Raw genomic sequence first — 23,975 nt, 5'->3', positions numbered from 1 at the left:
ACACCTATGCAGATGGACAATAGAGGTACAACTGCTGAATCCTACACAAATGCACTTTATAAGCACTTACACGAGTGTATGGATCATGCTATCCCCAATAGAACCAAGATGCTATCCTCCAAAAAAAGGAAGCCAATCTGGTGGTCCTCTGCCATAAACTCTACAACAGAAAAAAGAAACTGTTCCAAAAAAGAGTAAAATCCCATGACTGGAGGAACTCCCTGGTCAACCTTAGTAAGAAGCTGAGATCCCTCAAAATCCTCCAAAGCTAGTTACGAAAACAAAATTGCCACTGACTCTAAAGACAACCACAAAGCATTCTACAGCTAAGTCAAGAATCTCAATGGCAACACTCAGATCTGCTCCGAGTTACAGCACAATGGCACTAAATATACAGAATCAAATGATATTGCCAGCATCCTGGCAGATAGGGGGGGTAAAGTTAGCACTGAACCTCTCACCATCCCTATATCTTATCCCCCTCTCACCATCCCTATATCAGAAGAATGCAGAGTTCCTGTAATCACGGCCGCACAGGAAAAAAACACACTCTCCAAAGCCAAAGCCAAGAACACAGCATCCATGGGACCTGACAATATCCCAGGCTGCGTTCTACATGAACTACAGAATGAACTGGCACCCTACCCAAGTACCATGCTCAATAATAGCCTCATCTCAGGCTTTGTGCCCACTAAATGGTGCACCGCGACTGTTATCCCATTCCAAAAAGGGGGAGCTACGAAGGATCCCAGGAACTATCGCCCCATTAGCCTGACGAGCCTGTTCTGCTAGGCCATGGAACGTATCATCATGGAACTCAAAGACATTGGTAATCTCCAAACTCTGGACCCTACCCAGTTCAGATTTGTAAAAGGCAGATCATGTCTCCTAAACCTGATTGACTTCTTTGAAGTAGTCACCAAATCCACAGATGAGGGTAAAGTGGTTCACACAGCTTATCTAGATCTCGCCAAGACTTCTGACGCCATCCCCCACTCTGGAATTATAGATAAGATCACTAAACTAGGTATAAATACCCATGTCACAAGATGGGCTGCCAAATGGCTCACGGACAGAACCCACACTGTGAAAGTAGCGGACTCCAAATCCGACTTCAGACCAGTGACAAGTGGAGTACCAAGGGTTCAGTCCTGGGTCCTCTCCTGTTTTGGTATCTACTTTCTCTAAAGTACAGGCTAACACAGAAGGTCTTCGGCTAACAAAGTTGGCAGATGACTGCAAACTAGGAGCCATAATCGAAACTCCTAATGATGTGGACATACTACAAAAGGGCCTCACTGAGACAGATACCTTGTGTCAAAGCCATGGTCTGAAGCTCAATGCCAAAAAGTGTTTTGTCATCCCCTTTGGTAAAAACTCTGTACCCATGAACTACCACATATCTGGTAGTCTACTTAACGCCAAAAATGTGATGAGACCTTGGGACACAGGTGGACAGTAGTCTCTCCTTTGATAATCACATCACCAAAGTGGTCAGGAAATCCTTCTATGTGGCTCACCTCATCACAAAAGGTTTCTCATCCAGAAAAAAAAAAGAGAGGTCATTGCTCCCCTCTACTCATCACTCATTAGACCCATTATAGAGTACAATGCCCCTTTTGGTATGTACCTCACAAGACATCTACAACAACTGGAAAGGCCACAGAAATTCCTCACAAAAAGAGGATTACTAGCCTCAAACAGATGCCCTACACAAACAGTCTCAAAAAACTCCAGCTTTACTCCGTTGCATATCGCCTACTCAGAGGTGATCTCTGCCTAACATACAAAGCTATGTCAAACCCACAGCTGTTGGACACACTCCACTTAAAGAAATCCCAATCTCTCCGAGCTACACGCTCTAGGGACCTAAATCTTGTCACCACAATAAACAGAACATGCTGGAGGGATAGATTCCTGTCCCAGAGACTTCCCATACTCTGGAACAGACTACCTATCCATGTGTCAAACAGATCTCCTCATTAGCACTCTTCAAGAAAAATCTTGATGATTGGATGGGAAATAGGAAATTCACCTCCCAGGGATCACTTCTTTGGCTCTGCTCGACAGGGGCACAGGAAAGTAATTTTCTTGGGTGGCGAAAGCCAGGGTACATTTTTGGCTAGGCTTATATAGGCCCTAGGGCCAATAGCCTAGTATCTACCTATGAACCTCTAAGAAGAAAAGCAAGATGAAGGACAACAAACATGGAACGTCATAGTAGGTACATAACTTTATGTTATGTTGTCCCATCTCGTCTTCATTCTTGCTAGTTGGGACCGTGTCCCTAGCACCTGGTTCTTGTGCGGCTCACTGGAACTAACTCTTCATTCAGGACCATGGAACCAAAGGATGCCCTATTCCGGGAGACCACATCCATTTTGTAATGAGTGATAAAAGGTATGAGAATTTGACCAATTTGGCTTGGAAGGCAACAGAGGTGGCTAAGGCCCTGGTCGAATGTCCTCTGACCCTCCCTGGAAGTGCCTTTTTATGCAAATCATAAGAATAATTGATTGTGTCCGACAGCCATTTTGATAAGGTCACGTTCGGAACTGGAGAACCTTGTTTATCGTCAGCAAAGATACAAACAATTGGTGTGATTTTCTAAGGTCTTTGGTCCTGTGTAAATAAAAACGTAATTGTCTATGAACATCCAATTGGTGGAGTCTATACTCTGCCTTGCTGCCATAATTGGGGAAGAATACAGGAAGCTCAATGGACTGATTTAAATTATACTCTGAACATACCTTTGGCAAGAAGGAAGGAAGGATTGGTTCTAAAAGAGTGACTATCTTTGTGAAAAATGAGATACGGCGGGTGAATAAATAAAGCATGTAATTCAGAAACCTGTCTAGCTGAGGTGATAGCAACCAAGAAAAGGGTTTTCCAAGATAGAAATTTCAGGGGACAAGATGCTGCTGTTCAAAAGTGGAAGAACCAGAGAAGCTAAAACAAAGTTTAGGTCCCGGGGGGTTCTTTTACCGGGGGCTGTAAAAGAGTTGTACCTCGTAAGAATGCTCTGCACAACTTATGGGATCATGATGTTAGAACCAAAGTCTCCTACATGAAACTTAGCGATGGCAGCTAGTTGGACCCCAATAGTAGCTGCAGCTGCCCCTTTTTCGAAGGTTTCGGCCAGAAAATCCAGAATCTTGTGAACAGGAGCAGTGAAGGGATCAATATCATTACTCTTTGCCCAATAAGAGAACTTCTTCCATTTGTTCAATATCATTACTCTTTGCCCAATAAGAGAACTTCTTCCATTTGTTAATATAAATCTTTCTGGTAGTGGGCTTATGAGAGGACACTAGGATGTGTTGTACAGCCGGGGAAATGTTGGGGAGCCTGGCTAAGACTGGAATTGGAGAAACCAAACAGTCAGCTTGAGAGTTTGGAGGGTAGGATGGTGCCTGCCCGATGCATCAGGAGGTGTCCGGAAGTGGGTCCAGTATCCAAGGCTCCACTTGAAGATGATGGTGAAGAAATGGAAACCATATCTGATGAGGCCAGTAAGAAGCAATGAGGAGGAGTTTGCAATCCAGCAACTTTACTATCTGAAGTACCTTTGGAATTACAGGGAAAGGTGGAAAGACACAAGAGTAGTCCCGGTGGCCAATCGTGAACAAGTGCATCCCTGGGTGACTGTCCCGGAGGGGGGACTAGAGCGAAGCAGCTGCTGCATTTGTTGTGGAGAGGAGTGGCAAAAAGATCATTTGCAAAAAATCAAGTCCGCAACTTCTTGCTTCAGGGACCACTCATGAGGTGTGAGGACAGCCCTGCTGAGCCTGTCCGTTATGTTGGATTTCCTGGGAATGTGCATCACAATCAGAAAACATTGGGAAGACATCACCCATTGCCATACTCAAAGTGCCTCCCAACATAAGGGATAAGATCTGGTCCTGCCCTGCTTCTTGATGTACCATACCACTGACATACTGTCTTTCTGGATTGCAAAGGACCCAGTAGATAGAGAGTCTTGAAGTGCTTGCAACGCCAGAAGCACCTCTCTCATCTCTAGAACACTGATGTGTAAATGGTACTCGTGAAGTTGCTACATTCCTTGGACAGTCTGTCCCAGATAATGCCCCCCCACCCTATCTGGGAGGAGTCCGTGGTCACTGTGGCTACTGGATGGGGGTCTAGAAAGGGTCTGCCCAGAGTCACCTGTGGAGAGAAGCAACCATACTAAGTCTTTTTGCAAGTTTCCGTGATCAAGATCATGTGTGACATTGGACATTGAAAAGAAGTCACTGCAGAATCCTCACGTGAAAGCGTGCTAAAGGAACTAGTGTAATTGCTGCGGCCATTGAGCCCAAAACTTTTAATACTTCTATTGCCTGAACTCATCTTCTTTATGAGAAATTAAACTTGCTGACGAATAGTTGATACCCTGTCTTGAGGCAGATTCGCTATCATCCGTTTTGTATCCAAGTCCGCCCCTATGAAGACAACAGACTGCAAAGGCAGACTTTTCATAGTTTATGGTGATGCCTAGCCAGAACAAGTTTGGACTGTGTAGTCCCGTGCTTTGATTAGTTGATGCTCGGTGGTAGCAGTGAGGAGCCAGTCTAGATATAGAAACACCTGAAATCCTAGACGCCTCAGGTGAGCCGTGACCACTGCCATACACTTGGTGAACACCCTGGGGGCTGTGGTGAGACCAAAGGGCAGGGCTCTGAACTCATAATGACTGGCTCCCAGCTTGAAACATAGGACTCTCCTGGATTGCCTGTCCATTTTTATGTGGTAGTACGCATCTTGGAGATCCATGGAGCACATCCAATTGTCCTGACCAAAGACGGGAAGAATGGACTGCAGTGTTACCATCCGGAACTTGTCTTTTTTTACAGATTTGTTTAGCTTGCTGAGATCCAAAATGGGTCTCCAGTCCCCTGTCTTTTTTGGGACAAAAAAGAACCTAGAGTAAGTTCCAGATTCGATTTGGTCTGCAGGGACTTCTTGGATGGCTCTTTTTCTATCAATCTTTGTACCTCTAGGATTGCTTGATCCCAAAGACTGGGTAGAACATCTGGGATAGAACGTCTTTTCTCTTGAGGGTGGTAACTGGGAAAAGGGAATTTTGTAACCCCTAGATATTACTTGACAGTACACTTGCTTCTTTTGTGATAGTTTGCCAGGCTGCTGGGTACAAAGATAGTCTGCACCCGACTGCCTCCAGAGGCAAACAGTTGGGCCTCCCTTCAGGAGTGCTGGAAGGGCCTAGCAGAAAACATATCTCTGTCGCCCTGCTGTTGTGTACCCCTTCTGCTGCGAGAGCGGCATCTTCCATTGCCGTTTCCACCCTCTGCCCCTAAAGAAAAACTCTCCCATGTGTGTCAGGCGAATCTCCTTGGGATTTTCGAAACCACTTATTCCCACTCTTCTGACCTTTAGTATGGGATCTAGATGGAGTGGTAAAATGGACTCCTACGGCAAAGAGAGTCTTGCCATCCTGATCACACCTGGTGAGAGTCTCTTTTACCTGAAGCCCAAACAAAGACGAGCCATAAGGGGGTATTTGTAAATAAAGACTTGAAAGGTTCCGCAAACTGGCAAAGGCACATCCAGGAGAGTCTCCGCAAAGCTACTCCGGTACCTGCTGCCCTACTCGCTCCATCTGCTGCATAAGAAATGAGCCTCATGGAGGAGTTAACCACTGAAGTCAAGGTCACAAGCTGGGAAGCCGCCCTGTTTATAACTCCCTTAGCTTTAGGATCTTGCAGGGCATCTCCTAACTCCTTGAAGAGATCTCTCTAAAGTCGTGTGAAGTGTGACAAGTAATTCAGTGACCTGAGAGTAAAGGTCGCTGAAGAGAACATACACTTCCCAAACCTGTCCATCGTACGAGACTACTTGTTTGGTGAATGGACAGATGAAAAAGTTTCCGCAAGTTCCTTCTTAGTGGCTGCCGCCACCACCACGGCATCAACAGGGACCCCCTTTGGAAAGGAATAATTTGCCCTCAGGGCCAGTAATAAATTTGCTTGATCTCCTCGGACCTGGTTCCATGGTCTCTGGAGCGCTCCACGCCTTTAGATTCACTACAGACAGAAGTGGGTCAAAAGGTGGAGACCCACAAGAGGTAGTGGGTCGGGAACCAAATGCGTCCAGGTAGACAGACTCATCCTCAGAAGGCGCTAGGGACTTCCAGCCACCCCTCTGTCCAAGGATTTCCAAGATGTCCGACAAAGAGACACCCTCAAAGGGGGACCGTGGGGACCCTTCCGATTCATCCAAGTCCGTGTCTGATATGATGAACTCAGGGGAGTCCAGATGCTTCCTCTTACATTTTTTCTTCCGAGGGACATCCTCCGAGTGTTCGGGGGAGGTTTCGGAAGAAGTGGGGTCACCCAATGGGGCGTCCTGGGGCATAGGTTCCCTACGCTTGGAGGCAGGAGGGTCAAAGGCAGGCACAAGCACCAAGGGAGAAAGAGCCAATGGAGCTGAAGGTGGAGCGGTCTCAGGAGACAGCACGCTCATCACCTCAAAGGCGTCCCAGTCCCAAGTCAAAGAAGCCCCAGCTCCAAAAAGACCTCCAGCAAACCAAGAGCGACGGCTCTGAGGCTGGTGTGGGAGCCGAGTTCACCTGCATCAAAGCTCCGAGAGGGAGAGCGAGGTCTGATGCCGCTTCCCCCTCTCACAGCCCAGATCCCTTAATGGACTTAGACATTGAGGAGATTGGAGCGGGTGTCGGAACAGATAAAGGAGATGTAACTGGAGCCAACAGTTCCACCACTACAACCTCCATGCACTCCGGCTCCGAGCTCAAGTGACAGTCGGAGGAGGAACCGATGGAGAAGCTGGATGGGCCGAAGGAGCCAATTCCTTATGGGCTGGGCTCGATAGTAATTTAGCAAGCTCTGTGACTTGAGAAGCCTACTGACCACTCCCTCCATGTCATGACCCGAAAGCCTGGAGGACCGAGAGGAGTTAGAAGACGACTGGTGACTGCCCGCTCCAGAATGCAGTAAGGGAGATTGCGGAGCAGAGCATACAGGTTCCAAAGAAGGAGACCTTGTTCTTTTATGGGTATGGACTGGCTCAGAGGATACAGATGGAGCTGCCGGGGACTTAGCTTTGTCGGAGCCAACACTGGGAGCCGACAGAGCTGTGGATTTAGACCGTTCTGAACTCTGAACAAATGGCTCGGAAATTTAGCTGGCTGAGGACCCTGAGACGAAGAGTCTTGAGGGTTCTTTAGAAGGCCACGTAAAATTAACTTGTTCTCCCTCTCCTACAGGACTCTGAAACTGAAAGCATGACAGAGCACGAGTCCTGCAGGTGAACAGCCCCTAAACAGTATACACAACTCGTGTGCCCATCCATAAGGGACATGTTTTGTCAATACGAGTCACATTTTTTGAAGACCGAGGGTTTCGACTCTTTAGACATTGTATAATCAAGACAAAAAATACTACAGTGAGAAAACAAGGCTGTAACAGCTAAGAGCATGCAACAACTAACACTACTAACATTTTTTTTTTTTTTTTTTAAATATACAAGGAGAGAGAACCGGAAGAAAAGGGGAAGAGCCTCTAATTTAAACGGCTACTCTGAAAAGAGGAAGAAGAAAAAAAAAGGAACCCTCTAATTTAAACGAGCTCAAAGGGGGAAAGCAAGGCCTGAGGAAATAAAATGATGGCCAAGAACACCCAACAACAAGTAGAAGGGTCATTAGACTAAAAGGGGATAGATATACTCTCCATCAAGGTAAATCAACAATAAAACCCTGGAAAGGATAACAATGCAAGTGAAAAAACATGAAGTACTTAGCCTGAGCCAGCAGTCGCAATCTCGACGCTGAAAGCTGTAAACGAGATCTGGGTAGCTACAGCTAGGCATGTTGGGATAGGGGTTAGCCTCGAACCAGTAAAAGCTCTCGAGCTATACCGGCCGAGTCGGAGCAGAGGATTGGCTTTGAACCCAACCAGCAAGAACAAAGGCAAGATGGGACAACATAACATCAATTGTTTACATATTCATTTATTTAAAAAATACAGTCCAATCTTGTGCGCTGCAACGTATTATAAAAGTAAAAGAAAATCAGTATCTTACAAAAGAGAAAAAGTACAGTTGTGTACCTACCATAAAAGTAGATGTTAGAGTGTATTCACTGTTGCAGTCATTACACTTGGGTTATCCTGCTGGCAGGCTACCCGCAGTCAGCCTGAATTCCAAAGTCCTGGTCTGGCGTCGGTTGCTGTCGCCTCTTCCCTGATGTCAGTGTGCCAGGGGTATAAAAGATGCAGCCGACGCCATTTTCTTCAGTTTTTCTTGCTCCAGATGTCAGGTGCCCCCAAAAGGGTAGGCTAAAAAAAAACATTGCTTATAAAAGCATGCACTAAAATAAACAATACCTTCATCTACAAGCAAATACACAACATAGGTTGTATAGAATAGAGAAGTACAGCCAAGTCCCAGCAAAGAAAGGGGGATGGTGGGTGGGTAACCTAGACTGCAACAGTGAATATACTCGAACATCTACATTTATGGTAGGTACACAACTGTACTATGTTCATCGTGTTTCACTGTTGCAGTCATTACACTTGGGTTGAATCCCAAAGCTGAGGTTGGGCGGCTGGGTCTAAATAGAATTAGGAGTGGCTATAAGGCCCTGCAGAACTGCAGTGGCAAAGCCTGCTCTGGATTTAGGAGTAAAGTGGTAAGTGGTAGTGCTTAGTAAAAGTGTGCACTGAAGTCCAAGTTGCAGCCTCCAAAATATCCTTGGTTGGTACTCCTCTGAGGAAGGCTGCTGCCCTGGTAGAATGAGGTCTAATGCCCTTGGGCACTGATTTGCCATGTTGTGAATAGCAGAAACGAATGCAGTGTCCTATCCATTTTGAAATAGTCTGCTTTGAGATAGCCTTTCCTTGTGATCCTGAAGCATATGCCACTAAAAGTTGCTCGGTCTTTCTGAAAGCCTTAGTTTTGTCCAAGTAGAAGCGTAGCTGTCTGTGTATGTCCAAAGAATGCAGAAGTCTCTTCCCCTTTATTCTGTGGGTTTGGGTAAAAAAGTAGGCAAATGAATGGTTTGAGCCACACTGGACACTACCTTAGGCATAAATGTTGGGTTTTTCCTTAGAGAAACCCTGTCCGGATGGAAGATAATAAAAGGTTCTACAGCCATTAATGCCTGTAACTCTGAGACTCTTCTTGCTGAAGTCATTGCTAAGAGCAGAGCTGTTTTCCATAAGAATTTAATCTCAGCTGTATTGGCTGGCTCAAAAGGAGGCAGTGTGAGTTTTTCCAAGACATAATTGAGGTCCCATGCAGATATTGGTGCTCTCCTTGGATGTCTTATGTTTTTGGCCCCCCTGAGGTACTGCATGTGAAAAAATAGGTGGGTCCGTATTGTAATGAGCTGAAATGGCAGAGGCACGGATCTTAACTGATGAGAAGGATAGGCCTTTGTCCAGCATCTCAGTTAGATATTGTAAAATCTGAGGAAAATTTGGAACAAGCATGTCAATTCCTTGTGCATGGTTCCAAGCACAGAATCTCTTCCATTTTTATGCATAAGATTTTCTGGTGCTAGGCCTCCTGGCCTCCAAAATAACATCCATAACTGCTTTAGAGAGAGGTGTATTCTGAATGGTTACACTATCCGCCATGTAACTAGATTTAAAGTTCTGAGTTGACTGTGCAGGATCAGATTGTTTTGTTGGGTCAGTAAATGAGGAATTTGAGGCAATGTCCAGGCTGGGCCTTGAGACAAGCCCCTTAGGATTGGGTACCAGTGTTGGCGTGGCCAATCTGGGACAATAAGTATCATTTGTGGCTTCTCTTGTCTGACTTTTAGGAGTATCTTGGGGAGGAGAGGCAGTGGAGGAAAGGCATATACTGTAATGTTGTTCCAGCTGAATGACAAAGCATCCACTTTCCATGCTTGTTTGTGATAAGTCCTTGTGCAGAATCTCTGAAGTTGGCAGTTGTGAGGGGAGGCAAAAAGATCTATGTCTGGGCATCCCCATTTCCTTGTTATGTTGAAGATTTGTGGATCTAGTTTCCACTCGTTAGGATCCATGAGGTTTCTGCTTAGTCTGCCAGAGCATTTGTTTTTCCTGGCAGGAATTGTACTTGCACGTGTACTTGGTAAGTCAATGGTGTGTTCCACAAAATCATGGCTTGTCTGCAGAGGGGGTAGGAATGTGTGCCCCCCTGCTTGTTTATGTACCACATGACTGTAGCATTGCCCATCTTTATCAGCAGCTGTCCTGGATGAAGTAGGTCCTCAAAGGCTGTCAGGGCATTTTGTACAGCTAGCATCTCTTTTTGATTGATGTGAAGATGCCTTTGGTTTGTGGGCCATGTGCCCTGAATACATTTTCCTGTCATGTGGGCCCCCCAGGCATAATCTGATGCATCTGTTGTTAGTGTTTGCCTGGCTGTGGGTAAAGTGAATGGCTGTCCCTTGTTGTGGTGACAGGCCTGTGCCAAACATCGAAACTCCTGTTGCAGGCAGGGAATGAGTGAAATTAATGATTCCAGGCTGTGGCAATGTTGAGTCCAAACACTTTTTAGATACTATTGTAGTTTCCTCATATGCAGTCTTGCATATGGAATTAGCAGAATGCAGGATGCCATGTAGCCCAGAGCCTGCAGAACTTTTCTTGCAGATAACGGAGTCTTTTTTGCCATGCTTTTGAAGTAAGAAGTCAGTTGCCTTTGCTTGGCGTGAGATAAGCCATCTGGGCAGTTGTAGTTAAGCTTGCACCCAGGAATATTATCTCTTGAGAGGGTACTAGTCTTGATTTCTTTTCGTTTACTGTGTACCCTAGGCAAATTAGTAATCTTTTTACAAACGCCAGATGCTTTAGTAGAATGTCTGTGGTCTCTGCTTGAATAAGGCAGTCGTCCAAGTAGGGATATATTTGAATTCCTCTTTGTCTGCAAAATGCAATTACTGGTGCCAGGCATTTTGTGAAGACCCTGGGCACAGTAGATAAGCCAAAGGGCAGTGCAGAGAAATGGTAGCGCATTGAGCCTGCTATGAATCTGCGGTATCTTCTGCAAGATTGTCTGATTGGAACATGCAGGTATGCCTCTTTGAGGTCCAAAGTTACAAGCCAAGCCTTCTTGCTCAGCATGGGCAGAAGCTGCTGCAGTCAACATTTTGAATTTCGGAACGTCCAGAAAAGTATTTAGAATAGACAGGTCCAGAATTGGTCTCCATGCTTTGTCCTTTCTTGGTACTAAGAAAAGTCTTGAGTAAAATCCTTGTCCCTGCTCTTGTTGTGCACTGGTTGAATAGTCCTCATGTCCATGAGAGATGAAACTTGTTTTTGTGCCTCTGTCCACTGACTGTATGGCAGGTCTGGCATTCCTTTTGCCTTTGGAACGGTGTGAAAGTGGAACCTGTAGCCCTGAGAGACTATTTAAGACCTATTTGTCCTGGGTGATCATGTGCCAATTTTGTGAAAAAAGTGCTAGCTTTCCCCCTAAGGGTGCTACCAAAAGATAAATGCTTGGCATTGGCAGAGGGAAGTCATAGGGACTGTTTCCTAAACGGCTGTGATTTGTCTTCTCCGTTTTTGGAGGTAGAAGCACCCCATTGTTTGGGCCTGTATGAGCCCTGGGGCTGTTGTCTGCCTCTTTGTGGCCTGTCTGACATGGGAAAGGACCAATTCTTAAAAGGCCAGTTCTGCTAAATCTGGGTGGCTGTACCTGTAAGAAATCATTTACTGTCTGCATAGATTTAGCTTTATCCTCCATTATTTTCTTCAATACCTCTTCTGCCTTAACACCAAACAAAGTATCATGCTGTAATGGAACATCCAATAATTTTGCTTTAACATGATCAGGCAGTCTGTTCCTTTAACCAAGCATGCCTTCCAATGACAGAACCTGTTACAGCGGCTCTGCAAGAGGCCTCCAGTGAATCATAACCAAATTGCAAAGTATGCTTTCCCACTTGTTCAGCTGCATGCAATAAATCCTGCATTTCCTTGTTCTCAGAACATTCAGAATTCGTTAACATTTTCTGTTTAAGCAGACATATTAAATATTGCTGATATTTAAGCATATGAAACTGACAATTTAAAGCCCTTACAGCCAAGGTAGCAGAAGTGTAAACTTTTTCCCCCCATCTGTCCAGTGCCCTTGAATCTCTCTCTGAGGGGACAGGGTTTTTTGCAGTAGCGGCCTTGGCCCCTTTGGAACCCTGAGAAATAGTTTCTGGGTCAGCAGCAGGGTTTTTATATAGAAATTTATGAGAATCTGGAACCCTGTAGTATCTTGTCTTGCTTAACAGGTGCAGGCTGTAAAGAGTCGGGAGACAGGTCAGACTCCTGAAAAAAACATCATCTACAATGTCTAGAACAGGTGGAATAGCAAGAGGTCTGTGCTGAGGTAGTAAAAGAAAGTATCTGAGCCTTTTCTTAGGATCTGAGTAATCTTGGCTCTCCCAGTGGAAATGCTCCCTCATGGTATGCAGGGTTTCCCCAAAGGAGTAATCCTCAGGAGGAGAAGCTGAAGGAATAGATTCTTCAGCATCAGAATCCTCATAGGGAGGAATAGAGTATCCCTGTTCTGAAGAGGAGTCAGAGGAAATGGAAACCTGATCAGAGGAATCATATTCAGTGTCTTGCCTAGGCCTCTTATCAGGAGGGGGATGGGAACCCCTGATCAAAGTAATTAGGTCTTCGGCCATTTTGAGCATCTGTTTCTTAGGCATGGAAGTCTGTCCTGGAGAATGCTGGACTTGTTTCCTTGTCTTTAAAACTGTTTTATACTTTGTCTTGGATGCTGAAGTTGGCTTGATATAAAGCTGTGTAGGTCTGAAAACACCCTCAGAAGCAGATGCCTGCTCAGCGGCTCCAGACCCATCTGAGGGATTAGTTTCCGAAGGCCCAATACCGTGAGTATCCAGAGGGCTAATTGTCTCCACGTGGGAGTCGGAGATGGCCTGTGGCTCTGAGGTAGCGGGTGTCAGGGGCTGCGAAAGCGCCTCACTGAGAACCGGCGACTGGCCTAGAAGAGGCTTTGTCGTCTGTTTTGGACCTCGGATGCCTGTCCTTTTCTTTTTCCTTGCGCTTTTTATGAACTCCGGTCGTCGGCTGTTCCGACGGCATTATATAGATAAACCTTCGGCCAAAGTAATGAAAAGCAAAATCGTACCGATGCTTAATAGTGCGTTGGTTAAATCTAGCACAAAACCGACAACTAGCAACGTCGTGATCAGGGCCTAGGCAAGGAATACAGTAAGAATGAAAATCCTTATGAGGTATTTGCTTCCCTCAAGAAATACAATTGTTTTTCTGACATAGGTCTGGAGCAAGAAAAAAAGTTTCCCCAATGGGATACTTGGCTTTATTGAAAACTTCGGATCTGAAATTCAATTTTGAAAATCTCAGAAGTCGGCCGACTGGCACTTACGAACTGCTTTTGCTTCGGGCACCGTGCGGCAAGAAAGACTGAAGAAAATGGCGTCGGCTGCATCTTTTATACCCCTGGCGCACTGACGTCAGGGAAGAGGTGACAGCAACCAACGCCGGACCAGGACTTTGGAATTCAGGCCAACTGTGGGTAGCCTGCCAGCAGGATAACCCAAGTGTAATGACTGCAACAGTGAAACATGAACACAATATGCACACTGATAAATGGGCTTAAAACAGTGCACCAAAACATTACCGTACCTTTAATAGTAATTTTGAATTGAACTGAAAAAATATGTAACACATTGCATTTGATTACCATCAATTAAAGACTTTTTGTTTTATTTAAGTGCAGGGTCACATATTTCTTGTATTTTTGTTCATTCAGTTTCTTTGGCACCTCAGGTGTTGGTGAATGCTGGTGTGTCACCCAAAATGTCATGGCATGTCACCTTTGACACGTGTCATAGGTTCGCCATCACTGGCTTATTATCATAGAACACATCTATGGTGTTAACATATATTCAGTCTGATAAAAACACAAAGCAAAATGTCACAATTCTAAGCAGATTAGTACTGCAATGTCAACTGTTGCATTGTATAATTTTTAAAGCATGTGCATGCTTACACACACATGCAGACAGATTATCTGCTAAACACAATAGTGCTCTGCAATCTGGGGTTTTAAAGTACAACATACCTTCTTATGGGATGGAAGACATTATGCTTTTACAAAAGTATTTGGGCAGTCTCATCATCATCATTTGCTCACAATATCAAAGATTATTGCTAACTTTGCAGCTATTTCACGACGTAAATCAGGATCAAACTCCAAAATGTGACAACAGCAGAAAAACTGGGGGCTAATGGGATCGTTTTTTTTTTCTACAGCCGAATGTGACATTAGTGTACACAAACACAAGCAAATATTTCCCTGACTGAGGAAACTTCCAAGAAAAAAATTGCTGATCTTGAACATAAGAGAATCTGCTTAACTGTAAACCAAACAAAATTAGTCAAAACAGCTGCTCTCTATGTGTGAGAAAAATAAATTACCGAAAATACACATGCATACAAGCATATTTAATCCTCATGGCACATAAAGTGTAATGTGCCTTCTATCTTACCTCCATAAATAGCAAAGGCTTGGTCATAAAAGAACCTTCTTTTGAGTGTGTCTTCCATTTTAGCTCGGTCAACAACTTCATCTTTGGGTTGTAAAGCCAACTCCTAAAGGAGAAGAAACAAAAGTTATTTTATTTACATATTTTAATATTTAAATAAATACATTATCTTATACAATGACCTACAAAAAGAACCTTCCTATTAAAGGTCATGTGGCTGCATTCATCCTTCCACACAATCAGAAACGAGCATCTCTTCTTCCAGTACCCATGCTGAAAGGTGGATTCATGACTGTGGCAATGCACAAAATGCTGCAACACATGAATGCCATATATTTGTGTCGTATCCAATAATGCGGCCCCTACCCAGTCACTAACCAATACATTGTTTTAAAACAGCCAATGCATCTATGTCTCAAAGCAAATAGCTACAGGCCAAAATTAAACAAGTCGTCTACCTATCTCCACCACTTTGCCCTGCAAGAGGACTGCAGAAGAACCTTCAAGAAATATTAAGGAGGGTCCTCTCATAGATAAAATAAGGTGTTAAAGCTAAGGGGTTCTATGACTGAGCTAAAGCAAAAACTGGTAGCCACCAGGTTGGCAAGGGAGGGATTCTTCCACCAAAAGATATAAGAGTAGACTAGCTCAGGATCAAAACTGATTATCACACCTTCTTAGAAGTGAAAATGAAGCAAGGGAGCCTAACATCAAAGAGGGGTCGGAGGAGGTCCTGGGTCTTTCTTGCAAAAGTTGAAACAAAAGCAGTCGAACTTGAAAATAAACTTCTTCCACTACAGATTTCACAGGTACAGTGGTGAGCTGCAAGCAGATCAAATGACAAAACCAAGACCCTTGAAGAAAGGATAAGCAGGCCTCCCAAAAGGACCTGCTTGACCAGTTAGGGGACTGCAATCCTGCCCCCCCCCCCCACTAGTAACAACTGGCAGAAGACTGCTTAGGAAAACCCATGGGAAAATTGAGGCAATAGCATACACCATATTCTGTATGTTGCAAAAAGTACTGTTCCATCCCCAACAGGCATCCCAATATCAAGATGTAGAGGTTTGCATACCTTCCAGGATCAGGTTCACAGCTATGCCTACATGTGGAGTAGATTATCCAAACAATAGGAAATCAAGGGCATTTTCTGTTCTACCATGAAACTGGCAGCTAAAAATCCACACCAGACTCATCTAAGAAATGGACTTTACACATCTTTTCACAGAGTTCGAAAGAGTGATCAAGAGTAAAAGGAAAATGCAGAAAAACACCTACAACCACAAAAGATATGGACATGATCACCTCAAAACCACTACTAGCTACTGCAGCAGGAGATGGCAGGTTCATGATCTCTCACAGCAAGAGACTATATCCAACGTACTCCACTTTTGAAGCTGCAGCATGGGGGAAGCTCAAATCAGTCAAGTTTATTCTCTTCCACAGGAATATGAAAGTACAGTTGTGTACACCTACCATAAATGTAGATGTTTGAGTGTCTTCACTGTTGCAGTCATGACTGTAGGGTTCTCCTGCCGGCAGGCAGTCCTCGGTTGGCCAGAATCCCAAAGTCTGGGTCCGGCGTCGGCTGTTCAACCATGCTCCCCGACGTCAGAGTGCCAGGAGTACAAAGCTGACAGCCGACGCCATCTTCTCCAGTTTTTCTTGCCCCAGATGTCAGGAGTCCCAAAATGAGAAAGGTCCCATATCCTTTGCAAATACACCTCAGAAGAATAAGGAACCACACAAAAGTAAAAAAAATAAGAGGGGACAGGAGGGAGGGAAACCCAGACTGCAACAATGAAGACACTCTAACATCTACATTTATGGTAGGTGTACACAACTGTACTATGTTCATCGTGTTTCACTGTTGCAGTCATGTCTGTAGGGTAGAATCCCAAAGCTGAAAGAAAGGGAGGTGGTCATAAAGAAGAAGGGACGGCTAAAAGGCCCTGCAAGACTGCAGAGGCAAAGCCTGCCCTAGACTTAGAGTAGAGAGGTAAATTGTAGTGCTTAGAAAAAGTATGCACTGAACTCCCAAGTTGCAGCTTCCAAAATGTCTTTGGTAGGAACTCCCCTGAGGAAGGCCGCAGAAGTGGCAGCAGCTCTGGTGGAATGAGTCCATACTCCTGGGATTTGCTTTCCATGGTGTGAATAACAAAATCTGATTCCATGAGCAATCCATTTAGAAATGGTCTGTTTTGAAATGGCTTTACCTTGGGAACTTGAAGCATACGAAACAAACAATTGTTCTGATTTTCTGATGTCCTTGGTTCTGTCCAGGTAAAAACGTAGTTGTCTGTGTACATCCAAGGAATGTAAGATCCTTTCCCCTTTATTTTGAGGAGTGGGGAAAAAAGTTGGCAAGTGGATAGTTTGATTTAAGGCCACTTTGGAAACCACCTTAGGCATGAAGGTAGGATTAGTCCTCAAAGACACCCTGTCTTGATGAAAAATAATATAAGGTTCCACAGCCATAAGAGCTTGTAACTCTGAAACTCTCCTGGCAGAGGTTAGGGCTAACAGAATAGCTGTCTTCCAAGATAAAAACTTGATGTCAGAAGAGGCAGCAGGCTCAAAAGGAGGCAAGCTTAATTTTTCCAAAACATAGTTGAGATCCCAAGCAGGAATGGGAGGAGATCTAGGTGGTCTTAAGTTCTTAGCTCCTCTGAGAAACTGTCTCATGAGCTGGTGGGAAAAGATTGGAGGGTCTGTATTATAATGAGCAGAAATAGCAGAGGCATGTATCTTAATGGAAGAGAGAGAGAGACCCTTATGTAAGAGATCTGTCAAGTAAAGTAAAATTAAAGGAATGTTCGGAAGAAGAGGATCAGAATCCTGAGCCTGCATCCAGGAACAAAATCTTTTCCATTTTCCTGCATAAGATTTTCTAGTGCTAGGACGTCTGGCTTCTAAAATGACATCCATAACCTGCTTGGGTAGGAAAGAAGGAATCAAAGGCCCTGGATAAACCAGGCCGCCAGGCTAAGTTTTCTGACATGAGAGTGTAGAACCTGACCCTGATGTTGTGACAGAAGGTTCGGAAACTGAGGTAAAATCCAAGGGGGCTCCAGACATAGGTGTTTTAGAGTTGGGTACCAAAACTGTTGAGGCCAATTTGGGGCCAGCAAGATCATCATCTTGGGCTTGTCCTGTTTTATCTTTAATAATACCCGTGGAAGAAGAGGAAGAGGCGGAAAAGCATATCCCGAGAGGTTCCTCCAACTGAATGATAGGGCATCCACTTTCCAAGCTTCTTTGTGGAAAGTTCTGGTGCAAAAATTCTGTAGTTGATGATTGAGATGGGATGCAAAGAGGTCTATGTGAGGACATCCCCAGACTGCTGTTATCATCCTGAATATTCTGGTGTCCAGCATCCACTGTGTGGATCCGAAGGTTTCTGCTCAGACTGTCTGCCAGGAAGTTTTGCTTCCTGGTAGAAACTGAGCTTGAAGGTCCAGATTGCAAGCTAGAGCTGTGTTCCATAGATCCATGGCTAGTCTGCAAAGGGGGTAGGAATGAGATCCCCCTTGCTTGTTTATGTACCACATAACTGTGGTGCTGTCTGTCCGTATTAGTAGTTGTCCTGGTTGTAGAAGATTCCTGAAGGCCATTAGAGCTTTCTGAACGGCTAACATTTCCTTTAAATTGATATGCAGGTGCTTCTGATCCTTTGTCCAAAGGCCCTGCAGACAGTTTCCCTGAAAATGGGCTCCCCAAGCATAATCCGAGGCATCCGTGGTTAGAATCTGAATGGCAGGAGGCAGACAGAAGGGTTTCCCTTTGTTTAGAGTACATGCCCTGGACTACCAAAGAAATTCCTTTTGAAGGCAAGGCAGGACGGAGATCAGTATGTCTAAACTGTGGCAATGCTGAGACCATACACTTTTTAGGTACCACTGTATTTTCCTCATGTGTAGTCTTGCATATGGTATGAGAAGGATGCAGGAGGCCATGTAACCCAAAGCCTGCAGGAATCTCCTTGCAGACAGCTGAGTTAACGTTGCCAAGGTCTTGAAAGTTGAAGCCAGCTGTAATTGTTTTTCGGATGTCAGAAATGCCATCTGGGTTGTGATGTTTAGAAGAGCACCCAGAAAAGTTATCTGTTGTGAGGGTGTCAAAATTGACTTTTTTATGTTTACAGAGAATCCCAGGAACTTGAGGAGGTTCTGTACAAATTCTAGATGGAGTAAGACATCCTTGCTGTCTGCTTGAATTAGACAATCGTCCAGATAAGGGTAAATTTGAATTCCCTTGAGTCTGCAGTAAGCTACTACTGGAGCCAGGCATTTGGTGAAGACCCTGGGCGCAGTAGACAATCCAAAGGGCAGCGCAGATAATTGAAAGTGCCTCGATCCAGCCTTGAACCCAAGGTATTTTCTGCGTTCCTGCCTGATGGGAATGTGTAAATATGCCTCCTTTAAATCCAAAGTCACCATTCATGCATCTTTGGACAGCATTGGAAGTAGCTGCTGTAGAGTAAGCATCTTGAATTTTGGAATCTCTGGAAAGGTGTTCAAGACTGACAGATCCAGAATGGGTCTCCATGAGTTTTGCTTCCTGGGGACTAGAAAGAGCCTCGAGTAAAAACCCTGTCCCATCTCTGAAAGTGGAACCGGTTCTATGGCTTTCATGGCCAAAAGAGCTTCCACCTGGTTTACGGCCTCTGTCCATTGATGTTTTGGAAGGTCTGGCCATCCGCTTGGTCTTGGCAGGGTATGAAAATGGAATTAGTAACCTCTTAAAACCACATCCAGAACTCACTTGTCTTGGGTTATACGAGTCCAATTTTGATAAAAAAAGAGAGAGTTTTCCTCCGAGAGGGGCTTCCAGGCAAGAAGTTCCTGAAGCCCAACAGAGGGAGTCATTGAGTTTGTTTCCTATGAGTTTGTGACCTGTCCTCTCCTCCCCTAGGGGTGGAAGCAGTCCACTGTCTGGGTCTATAAGAAGCTTGTGTTTGAGGCCTTCCTCTGGAGCGTCTATATCTACCCCTCTGAGGCCTGTCTGAAGTGGGAAAAGACCAATTTTTAGAAGGCCAATTCCTGCTAAATCTTGGTGGCTGTACTTGTAAGAAATCTTTAACTGTTTGCATGGATTTCACCTTATCCTCCATCTCTTTAATCACCTCTTCAGCTTTTGATCCAAACAAAACATTATGCTGAACAGGAACATCCAATAATTTAGCTTTTACTTGTTCTGGAAAATTTTGTTCCTTTAACCATGCATGCCTGCTAATGACTGTGCCGGAGGCAGCAGCCCTACAAGAAGCCTCCAAGGCATCAAATCCACAGTGTAAACCACGCTTCCCAACTTGTTCAGTGGCATGCAATAAGTCATGTAATTCCTTATCATCTGCACAGGCAGAAATGGAAGTAAGCTTTTGTTTTAAAACAGACAAGAGAAATTGCTGGTATTTCAGCATATGAAACTGACAGTTTAAAGCCCTAATGGACAAAGAAGCAGAAGTGTACAATTTTTTGCACCATCTTTCCAAAGATCTAGAATCCTTTTCAGTGGGAATGGGATTTTTGGCAGAAGCGGCCTTAACTCCCTTAGGACCCTGAGAAATGGTTTCAGGGTCAGCAGAAGGGTTCTTGTATAAAAACTGGTGGGAATCAGGAACCCTGTAATATCTATCAGGCTTAACAGGAGCAGGAGGAAAAGAATCAGGGGTTAAGTTAGCCTCCGAAAAAGCATCATCCACAATATCCAAAACAGGAGGAATAGCCAGGGGTCTATGTTGGGGGAGAAGAAGAAAACCCCTTAGTCTTTTCTTAGATTCCGAATACTCCTGTCCTTCCCAGTGGAAATGTTCCCTCATTTCATGTAAAGTTTCCCCAAAAGAGAAATCCTCAGGGGGAGAAGCTGAAGGAATGGATTCCTCAGCATCAGAATCCTCATAAGGAGCGAAAGAATATTCCTGGTCAGAAGAAGAAACTGAAGAAACAGAAGCCTGATCAGAGGAATCATAATAAACATCCTGCCTTGGCCTTTTATCTGGAGGGGGATGAGAACCCCTAATCATAGTAAGTAAATCCTCCGCCATCTTGAGTAACTGTTTCTGTGACTTGGGAGCCAGTTCAGAAGAGGCCTGTGTTGCAGTCTTTGATTTAGAAGGAGTCTTTGCCTTTGTCTTTGGCTTTGCCTTTATTAGAAGCTGAGTAGGCCTGAAAACCCCTTCAGAAGCCGGTACCTGCACAGCGGCTCCGGACCCATCCGAAGGAGCATTGTCCGAAGGTCCTGCAATAGAAATATTTAAAGGCCTGGTTGGCTCCTCATGAGAGTCCGTTCGCCATCGGTTCTGAAATGGCCGACGACAGGGGCTGCAAAAGCACCTCACTGACGACGGCCGAACCTGTAGCTGGCTCCGCTTGTGCGCTATCATCAGATTTGGACCTCGGAGGCCTGTCTTTATCCTTGCGACGCTTGTGAAGTCCGTTAGCCGGAACCGTATCCGACGACATTTTGTAGTTAAAGCGCCTACCAAAGTAATGAAAAGCAAAATCGTACCTTCTTTTAATTGTACGTTGATTGAATCTAGCACAAAACCGACAACTAGCTACGTCGTGGTCAGGGCCTAAGCAAGGAATACAGTAAGAATGAAAATGCTTATGAGGTATTTGCTTCCCACATGAAATACAATTATTAACTTTTTCTGACATCGGACTGGAGCAAGAAAAAGTTTCCCCAACGGGGTACTTAGCTTTGAGTGGAGAAGAAAGTCTTCGGACTGAAGTTTATCAGAAAACATAGTCAGGAGTCAGCCGACCGGCACTTGCGAACTGCTATCACCGCACAGCAAGAAAGACTGGAGAAGATGGCGTCGGCTGTCAGCTTTGTACTCCTGGCGCTCTGAAGTCAGGGAGCATGGTTGAACAGCCGACGCTGGACCCAGACTTTGGGATTCTGGCTGACCGAGGACTGCCTGCCGGCAGGGGAGAACCCTACAGTCATGACTGCAACAGTGAAACACGATGAACATCTAGTCAGTGAAGCCAAGACACCAGATAAACAACTCCATGCAAGTAGTTGTTGACCTGTACTCCTCAACTTCATATGGCACCAAATTAAGTCTAGATGGTGACCCCCCATGACAAGGCCCCAGAAGAAACCAAACAAATGTTAGATAGACAGAAGAGCCAAGAACATTATCGTTGGCTCCAGCTGGTTAGGAGTTTAGATATAGAAATGAAAAACAGCCTAGCTGAGCTTCACCCCACAACACAAAAGCAAAACATCTGTCAACAGCAGTGGGACAGACCACAGAAAATGAATGGCCAACCACTGTTTGGCAGGAATTTTCCTCCAATTCAGGGCCTGAAGACCAAGGTCCAGCATCAGGAAAGAATCCAAAAACTGTACGATTGATATCTGCCACCACAGGTACCTTATCCACAATAAACACCCACATCCCCACCTTTACACATAATCATGAATAATGTGAATGCATTTTGCCCAGAATGTGCACTGGCCAAGGTCAGAGTCAGAGTCTAAACTGCATCCTTATCTAGGCTGCCAAGCTATGATCTCCTGGATCATCTCAAAGGACAGCAGCAAGTGTCAAAAGCAGCGCACAAATTTGCTTTTCAGGTGCAGAGACAAGAGGAAGCCTAAATGGAAATCAGTAGATTTGTGTTGCTCCTCTGGAAGTACAATCAAAGGAGGGGTACCCTCCTTCGGAATCCCCATACAGGGCTATCAGAAACAGGTCACACTATAAAAAGGGACAGAGGTATTCTGCTTCTGCCAGGATTAGCCAATATGGTCACCCCTGGGAAGGCTCAAGACTCTGAGGAAACCAACAGCAACAATCTGCTAGGAATGATGCCCATCTACAGCAAAACAAAGGGAACAGCTTATGGTACCCTGAATATTAATAATGCAAAGAGAAAACACCCCAAGGAATAATCACACCATTCAAGCAAAGAGTTTAAAGGGACTAAAGGTCCCACGGATCCACCATTGACAGTAGCCATGTCAAAGCCTACAGAGTCAGAAAACAACCACTCAGTCCTGAGAAGGAAGACAAGAAGGCAACCAGAGGACTGTGGCAGTGACAAATCAAGTCCATACCCAATTTCCACAGCTAAAGAAAGAGATCTTTTCCAAGTAATACAGACGGGGGGGAAGGGATACCGATATCTGGTCTTCCAAATAAAGTCTACACTACTAAGAAGAGTTAAGAACCAAAAAAAAGATGGGAAACAGTCCAATCCCAAAGAAAATGAACCTGCCTGCTTCTTCCCTAGGAGGCCATCCACCATAGTCTGTGAAGCCTGGCCAAAGGGTACTCCACCTTTGGTCTGGAAGCCCAAAACACTTCAAATGACCCAGTCCTTGAAGGAGGACTTGGGCATGCCATTTCAAGCAAATATACAACACAGAGGGCTGCCACAGCCAAAGCATGCTCACAGCCCATATTAGAAGCATACTTCTTGGATGACCCCATTAGCAGCAACAGGCAGGCTCTGGAAAATATCCTTTCCAAGCCTCTAGGATGTCCTGGACTTGACTCAGTACCATTTCCACCAAAATGTACTGGAATCTGGACAAATGAGATGCAGAGTGGATGGGCCCAAAACATAAGCATGATAGCAGAGTACATCTTTCTACCACAATGAGCCAAAGCTCTAGACTTCTTATAAGGTGGTAGGAAAAGGCTGTGATCCTTGGAAGAAAGTCATCAGTTTTCAGAGGCATTGGAGTCCATTTTAGAATACTTATAAAAGTAATTCCCTCTAATCAGGCATGCTCCATACTCCATGTTCTCCTTCTTGGGGCCAATGAAGCAAAAATACACTGCCAGAAAGCTTAAAAACTAGCAGTGCCTTTGCACCTGTAGGAGCTTATGTATGGTGAAAGGAGTGGAGATGTCACAGGGAAAGGAGGAAGAGTGATGCAGCCGTGCATGCTTGCCTGTCTTTGACAGGCAGAGCATGTGTGCCTGATCACTTGTTCCTGCTATAGAAACCTGCTGCAAGGACTGGAAGTCCAGTGCTGGCATCAAGTTGGGCATGACAGTCCTGAAAAAGTAGATCACTCATGAAAACAAGCAGCAAGACCTCACTGATGCCCACTACACGCTGAATCCTGGGGCAGTTACAGGCATGCACAGATTAGTTAAGGCCTTAAACCTACAGAGTCCCCAGTGCTTGGGATGGTTGATGGGTCACTCTCGACTGATTGGCTTCTATCCCTAGGAGAAATGAAGGGGCCATAGAGCTCTCACCTCCTAGGTTAGCATAGAGGTTGTATGAGACAGTAGGTAAAGTAGTTCAATGATCAGGTGGGCAGGGAGGAAATGAAAACACATTCTTAAATATGACTCCAAGGAAAGGCAGTGATGACCAGGGAGATCTTTCCTTGGAAAGTTCCAGGGAGGAGGGCAAGAAGATGTGAGATCTAACATGCTTTGACCTACAAGCTGTAATGACACTTTAAACAATGTGCCACATGAGAATGGGCAGGAGGAGCT

The 23,975-nt window shown here is 44.9% G+C and overlaps 1 protein-coding gene across 1 annotated transcript in view; it reads right to left on the bottom strand.

Moving 5' to 3' along the window:
• Positions 1 to 23,975, bottom strand: part of GARS1 (glycyl-tRNA synthetase 1) — a 508,631-nt gene that overhangs the window by 405,115 nt on the left and 79,541 nt on the right. Inside the window, exon 3 of the mRNA XM_044066863.1 lies at positions 14,504 to 14,606. Within this exon, the coding sequence (XP_043922798.1) occupies positions 14,504 to 14,606 (103 nt within the window). The remainder of the gene's footprint in view (positions 1 to 14,503; positions 14,607 to 23,975) is intronic.

The sequence above is a fragment of the Protopterus annectens genome, chromosome 3.part1, assembly GCF_019279795.1.
Source record: "Protopterus annectens isolate FY-2018-M chromosome 3.part1, PAN1.0, whole genome shotgun sequence".
In the NCBI taxonomy this organism is placed as follows: Eukaryota; Metazoa; Chordata; order Ceratodontiformes; family Protopteridae; genus Protopterus; species Protopterus annectens.
Note: the sequence above shows the minus strand (reverse complement) of the source record. Positions and strands in the feature narration are given on the sequence as shown.